The sequence below is a fragment of the Aethalodelphis obliquidens genome, unplaced genomic scaffold (assembly GCF_003676395.1).
Source record: "Aethalodelphis obliquidens isolate GAN/ISIS:26980383/991018 unplaced genomic scaffold, ASM367639v1 scaffold1217, whole genome shotgun sequence".
Taxonomy (NCBI): domain Eukaryota; kingdom Metazoa; phylum Chordata; class Mammalia; order Artiodactyla; family Delphinidae; genus Aethalodelphis; species Aethalodelphis obliquidens.
The window spans coordinates 1-7,177 of NW_020839128.1; the positions used below are offsets into that span (position 1 = coordinate 1).

The following is a 7,177-nucleotide window of genomic DNA, read 5'->3' on the forward strand; positions in this document are numbered from 1 at the left end:
AAAAGAGTTCTAACTGAAAAGTAATTTTTGAAACAGATGATAAAACCGCACATCTCTGGATGAATGTCATGATTCTCTTGAAGAAAGTTAATAATCATCCTCTTAATTATATTCAGACTAGGCCCATCTGGTATAGAACATTTGGAATTAGTTAAACTTGACCGACTAGAGTAAAGGAAAAAGAAAAAAACCCCTCTCTCTCAGGGACTTGTAGCATGTGTGTGTGTGCGGGGGGCCAGGCATGTGTGTGTTTAGTGCTCACTGCAGCTGGAATCAAAGTAGAGCAGACATGCTGTGATCCCTTCACAGACTACAAATTAGCTCACAATGATGAAGGCGTCAGTGGGCCTGAGAAGTGTTCCAGAACCTTTGAGTGCTGACCTTGATTTGAGCTTGAGGCTCTGAACATACACCATTTATCACTCTATTCACTCTTCCTTATATTTGCCTGGTATGTCTGAGCTTTTTATGCCTTATTACAACTTGAAGCCTTGTCCCTGCAGGGTTATGGTAATAGAATGAGAAACCTGTTTCACTCTTTAATCATACCAAGTAGCAACAGTGAAACAAAGCAGCAACTCTTGCCCTGAGGCTTGGATGGTGGTGGCTGCCACAGTTGTCCATACAAAAGAGTGGCTCATAGGCCATCCATGGCAGAGGAAGGCATAAGAAAGAAGACACAACTCCAATAAAGATGTTAAAAAAAAAAAAAAAGAAAGAAGTCACAATTGAAGAATTTAGGTGTATATGTATACAGCAGAATATTACCCAGCCATAAGAACAACATGGATTGATCTGGAGGGTATTATGCTTGGTTAAATAAGTCAGACGGAGAGAGACAAATACTGTATGTTGTCACTTTTATGTGGAATCTGAAAAACAAAACAAATTAATATAAATAAAGAAAAAGAGACTCACAGATATAGAGAGCAAACTATTGGTTAGCAGTGGGAAGAGATGAGAGGGGAGGGTCAGGATGGGGTAGGGAATTAAGAGGTACAAACTACCATGTATAAAATAGATGAGCAACAAGGATGTATTGTATAGCACTGGAGTTATAGCCATTATCTTGTAATAGCTTTTAATGGAGTATAATCTATAAAAGTACTAAATAAATCACTATGCTGTTCACCTGAAACTAATATTATAGTGTAGATCAACTATACTTCAATTAAAATGAATTAAATTAAAATTAAAATCAAAAGAATTTAGGGAAACCACCTCTGAAAACAGGAAATGGTAGGGGAATTCTTTAAGTAGGTGCTATTTCTGTCAGTCAAGACGGCAAAATTGTAGCCTTGACAATTTGGCTCTTTACAGGAAAATATAGACCTATTCTACACTATTATTTAGTAAGTTCCATGAGTTTTCCATGACACAGGTTTCCTGAAAAGATACGTCCAAACTTCCCCAGAAGTGGTCCTTTCATGTACATATGCCTGACCTCTGATATCAGGAGTCTGAAATAGGGTCTTGAAAAGAGTACAAATGTAAAACAATGATAAAGTTAACAGAGGTTTCAATTGAATAAAATGAAACTCAAAACCTAAAGGTCAAACCAAATGTGGGGTTGGTTTTTTTGGTTGTTTTTGTTTTTAACATTTCAAACATTTGAAAGATGTCTTTCCCCAGAAGTCAACATGTAAAATTTTTTTCCCAAGGATAGCACAATAGTAAGATCCTCTTTGCTTCAAGGTTTTAGAAAAGAATGAATATAAATGGAAAATGTTTAAATTCTATCTTTTTTACCCTGATAATCTTTTTTGGGCATATAATCCTGCCCTAACCTCCTGATAGCAAAGCAAGAACCAAGATTTTCTTACATGTCTGAGAATAATCAGAGTGAATTTGTTCAAAGCGCTGGATGGGGCTTGGGACAGGTCAAAGGGTTGAGGAATCTTTAGTTATCTAGCAATGATGGAGACAATATTTTGGAAAATGGAGACATGAAAGTGGGAATTGTATGTATTTCTTTGGAACAATGAGAAATAGAGACGTCCTTTTCTTCTAGTTCACCTAAAAATTATTTTAGTTGGAGTTTCAGAGCCTTCGAGCTGAAAGGATGAGAGATTTTTGTTAAACATGTGTTGCCAATGATGACAAAGGAGAGAGAAAGGTGATTCTAGACATCAAGCTGCCCGAATCAGGAGATTCTAAGGTAGGAGAAACATGGTGAGTAAAAATTGTATGGCCCTTTCCTTACTGAAAGGAAATTAGAATTCAGGGAGCGGGCAAGATGCAGAAGGTAGAGATGAGGAAAAGTAGGGAAAATAACTAATAGGGGCACTTGAGATCTTCTGCTGAGCTCAGACATGCTTGCTCCTTTTGCTTTTTTCATTGAATTTTTTAATAGTAAGAAGCAGAACTCTATACTTATAGAGAAGTTTTTCCTGCCTAAGAAGTTAACAGGATTTATTACATGGAGAAAAAAGAGGGAGAAGGCATATTGGAAAAGATGTACATATAGAGGAATGAATTTTAGTAAAAGAAGGAGCAAACAAACAAAAATATATAGAAAAATAGAATGATGGGTGATGAATTTAAATAAGAGAAATTGTTATAAACACAGCATTCTTAGTGGCCTAGGGGAGGAAAAGAAATAATCTGAGCCAAGGTTAGAATGCCTTTCCACATTGTTACCCCTCCTTTTAAATCATGGAGAAGCTTCTCTGTTCTCCAAGATCCTTTCCCAGGTCAGTCCAGGAAGAAACAAGTTATATGCCTCTGTTTAGTCTTTGAAAACATTGCTTCCCTCAGGGTTACTAAAACCTTGGAGTTGTGATCAATTTTTTACTTATTTGTGTTTCTTACTATACTGAGAGATCTCTGTTTCATCCCAAACTCTAATAGACGAACTATCTCACAGGACCTCTTGATTCATATTTCTATCATTATTTATTTGGTCATAAATTAAGAAAAAAATGAATGAGTAGATGAATGAATGAATGAATATTTGTTTTCTTACCAGAAGGATTTAATCCCAATCAAGAGAAGAAAAGAGATACATCCTTAGAACTAGGGCAGAGGTTTTAGCCATGCTGTCCTGGTAATAATTTTGCATATTCTGAAGGCACAGGATATGATCCATCCATAGAGTCTTCAGTTGAATCACAGTGGGCAAATCCCTTCCACATTCTGGACCTCAGATTCTTCATTTGTATACTAAGAAAATAGAAGAGGCAGTCTCTAAGAGATTACTACATTGTGATTCTAAAAATTGTACAAGTAAACTTGCCAAGGATGATGATTTTACGAGCAATTTGTATTGCTGGAATGAGTGGGACCTGGATATACCCACAGAGAGGGCTGAAGGCCTAGAGTCAGTGCCAGGAATGCCAAGGAGACGTATGGCTGTCATCATTCAAGCCTCACCCTGTGGAACCACACCCCAGGCTGGGCCAATCTGGTCACAGAAGCAGGGAGGGCAGGAGGCAGGGCTGGGCATAAAAGGAAGAGCGAAGCCAGCGGCTGCTTACACTTGCTTCTGACACAACCGTGTTCACTAGCAACTACACGAACAGACACCATGGTGCATCTGACTGGTGAGGAGAAGTCTGCCGTCACTGCCCTATGGGGCAAGGTGAACGTGGAGGAAGTTGGTGGTGAGGCCCTGGGCAGGTAGGTATCCAGCTTACAAGGCAGGCTTAAGGAGAGTGAATGGCAGTTGGGCACGTGGGGACAGAAAAAGCCCCTGAGATTCTGACAGGTGCTGACTCCCTCTGTCCTTTTGCTGTTTTCACCCCTTAGGCTGCTGGTTGTCTACCCCTGGACTCAGAGGTTCTTTGAGTCCTTTGGGGACCTGTCCACTGCTGATGCTGTTATGAAAAACCCTAACGTGAAGAAACATGGCAAGAAGGTGCTAGCCTCCTTTGGTGAGGGCCTGAAGCATCTCGATGACCTCAAGGGTACGTTTGCTGCGCTGAGTGAGCTGCACTGTGACAAGCTGCACGTGGATCCTGAGAACTTCAGGGTGAGTCTATGGGACCATCAATGTTCTCCTTCTTCTTTTTGTGGTCAAGCTCGTGTCATGGGGAGAGGGCTCAATGGCAGGATGCAGTTTAGAATGGAAGAGAGGTATTCTGGATACGGCACTATGGACTCCTCGGGACCATTTTGTTTATTGTACTTTATTTTACCCTGTTTGCTCACAACCATCACCTCCTCTTATTCATTCTTGTTCTCCTCTGTTTGTCCTCTTGCAATGCCTTCTCCTTTTTTAATCACACTTTATTTTGAGTGTCTAATTTTTAAAATAGACTTTCTTTTTTTTATCCACTTAAAAAATGTTATCTAATATTTTCCTCTTATCTCTTCCTTTTGAAGGAAGGAGGATAAAATGTTGTATTGCTTCTTGAAATGGTCCTAAAGAATAAAAATGAAAACATGTTCTGGATTAAGGCAGAAAGAGAGAAACCTTTCTAAATATAAATTCAGGCTGATATGGATGGGTTCACATCAGTAGTAACACCTACACTTCAGCTACCTTTCTGCTTATATACCCTAGGGACACAGTTTGGGATGAGACTTAAATACTCTAAGCTGGGTCCCTCTACTAACCGTGCTCTTGCTTTTTATCTCTCCCACACAGCTCCTAGGCAACGTGCTGGTGGTTGTGCTGGCTCGCCACTTTGGCAAGGAATTCACCCCGGAGGTTCAGTCTGCCTATCAGAAGGTGGTGGCCGGTGTGGCTACTGCCTTGGCCCACAAGTACCATTGAGATCCTGGCCTATTTCTTGGTGACCATCGGAAGACCATATTCCCCTAGATTCTATTTTCTGAACTTGGGGAAATAATGTCTACCCTCAAGGGTATGGCTTCTGCCTAATAAAGAACTTTCAGCACAATTTCCTGATTCCTTTTACTCATTTCTTTCCCTAAGGATATGGGAAGGTCCCTGAAGGTCTGCAGATATGGTGTCTTTGTGTCTTATACAAAGAGGTCAAGGGAAATGAGAAAAGGAAGGGGGCCATACACAGTCAGTAATGGATGAAACTTCTATCTTAGAGCGTAAAAACTGTCAAGAAGGCTTGAAATATAGAGTGGATACCGGCATTACAGGGGCTCTATGGTAGACCTCAAACCTAAGAGAGAAACTTCAGGTTAATGCTCTGATCCATTTTCAGTAATTACTCAAAAAATAATGTGCTTAATCAGAGACATAATTGTTGCTCAAAGTCTTGTTATGTCTCCTTTTGTCCTACTTCTCTTGCTTGCATGCTGTAGGCAGCAATGCTATACTACATCAGACGTTCCTGTTCTAAGGCATAACCTCCCTCTCTCATTAGCCCCAAAAGACCTCAAAATTAACCCTACCCTCCCTTTTGAGGTAAAGTTCAGTGCTCACATTCCACCTGCTCACATATCTTTTGACCCTGGTCTCAATGAACTTTCCAGTATCACCTAAGGAAATTTTTCCATACCCCCCACCCACCTTCACCCACTTTTCACTTTTCTTCCTATCAAGCACACTCACCCTCCATGCTGTATAAGCGTTTCTGTGTATTTTGTACTATCCTACGTGACTACTGTGCCTTTTACAGTAGGTCCTCCATAGACAGTAAATGTATACTTATTAAATGAAGTAATCAATGAATGAATAATTATTTCTTGTCTTAGAACTCCTGGGAGTAGAGGACAATCCAAACAATAGACCATTGCATAGGGTTTCTTTGTGTTAATGCACAAAGAAAGTAAACCACTGAGGAAGCATATAGGAAAATAAACCACTCATCAGACATTTGCTGTGTCATCATAGGTAATAAAGTATCCTTGAGCATTAATTTTGTCAAATGTAACATTAGAAGGATTTAGAGAACCTTCTAACTTATATGCATTTCTTTAAATCTATATCATGTTCCTGTTGATTAATTTTAGACTTACCTGACTACCTGAAACAGAACATGTTGCTTCCATCTATAAAAGGTGTTTTTATAATAATTCTGTTTTACCACCAGGTTATAGACAATGCATTACAGTTTACTGTTTCACCACTATATTGTGAATTAACTGAAGGCAGAAGATTTTTAAGTATTTATTTGTTTCTTCTCAGGTCATTGCACACAGTAGGCACTGAGAACGCTCTATATCCCAAATGTATGTTTAAGAACCACCTGGTTACATCCCAGAAGCAGAGGAGCCTCAGGAGAATTTTAGGAAGTTTTCTTTCACACTCCTGAGCACAGAAAAGTCATCATCAGAATCAGACCTTAGGAGACAAAGAGATTTTCCAAGGATTAGAAAGAGGGTAAGAGAGGCTGTGGGTTTCATGATCTGGAAATGAGGAAAGAAAGTACCATTCTTCCCTCTAAATGGTCATTAAAAATAAAAACTATATAAAGACTTACTACACTCTCTTTTGTTCCTTCACCTCTGAAACTGGCCAATGAATCTAGACAAGAAGTTGGGCCTGAAAATCTCCAATACTGGAGAATTCAAGAGAACATCACTGGGATAAGACTTGGATCCAGCTCAAACAATTACTATATACTAGGTGTTGGTGTCTCCCCATCGGGAGTGAGGAGGTCAAGAGATGGAAGGAGACTCTGGCAGCTTGTTATATGCTTTCATTCCTTGTTAAAGTGGAGCTTCCGTAAAAGTCTAGGAGTAAAATTAATCCCTTAATATTTGATTTCAGTTTTATGTGATAAGTTACCCAACGGTTATTTCTATTTTCTGCTACCATGTTGCTTTATAGACTATGTTCAGTATGTGTTCATGAAGATGGGGTATGTGTGTGGAAGAAAGAGAGATGGAAAGCAAAAGGAGGCAAGGAGAGAGAGCCAGAGCCAGAGAGTCAGAGAGAGAGGGAAAGGGAGGGGAGGGGAGGGGAGGGGAGAAGGAAGGTGATGAGAGAGAAAGGGAAGTAACTAATACTGTGCGTTATGTTCCATAATCATTTTAAAATAAACTAATTTAATGTCAAGGGAATTCAGCATAACATTCTAGATTATCCATCTCTTGAGCCTCAGAGAAGGGCCCTGAAGGTTTGGCTTTAGGATTTAATGCCTTACATATTTGTAAACAGTTTCCAGACTGAAGCCAAGATTCTGCCTCTAAAGATGTACAGTTCCAGATTCAACTTGGGAGAGACTGTCCCTTTGCTCTTGATATGTCAGTACCATAGCCCACTCATGAGGTAAACAAAGCTAATTCTGAATGAAAATCTGAGCCCAATAGA

General features: G+C 39.6%; 1 protein-coding gene across 1 annotated transcript; it reads left to right on the top strand.

Moving 5' to 3' along the window:
- Positions 1–3,404: 3,404 nt before the first annotated feature.
- On the top strand, positions 3,405–4,844 carry LOC113617022 (hemoglobin subunit beta). Its single transcript, XM_027100352.1, has 3 exons — positions 3,405–3,618; positions 3,748–3,970; positions 4,589–4,844. The coding sequence occupies exons 1-3, from the start codon at positions 3,527–3,529 to the stop codon at positions 4,715–4,717; spliced, it is 444 nt and encodes a 147-aa protein (XP_026956153.1). The 5' UTR covers positions 3,405–3,526; the 3' UTR covers positions 4,718–4,844.
- The last annotated feature ends 2,333 nt before the right edge of the window (positions 4,845–7,177 follow it).

Coding starts and splice junctions, on each gene's coding strand:
- LOC113617022 (XM_027100352.1), top strand. CDS start 3,527: ATGGTGCATCTGACTGGTGAGGAGAAGTCTGCCGTCACTGCCCTATGG. Junction 3,619..3,747: donor GGTGGTGAGGCCCTGGGCAG/GTAGGTATCCAG, acceptor TTCACCCCTTAG/GCTGCTGGTTGTCTACCCCT. Junction 3,971..4,588: donor TGGATCCTGAGAACTTCAGG/GTGAGTCTATGG, acceptor TCTCCCACACAG/CTCCTAGGCAACGTGCTGGT.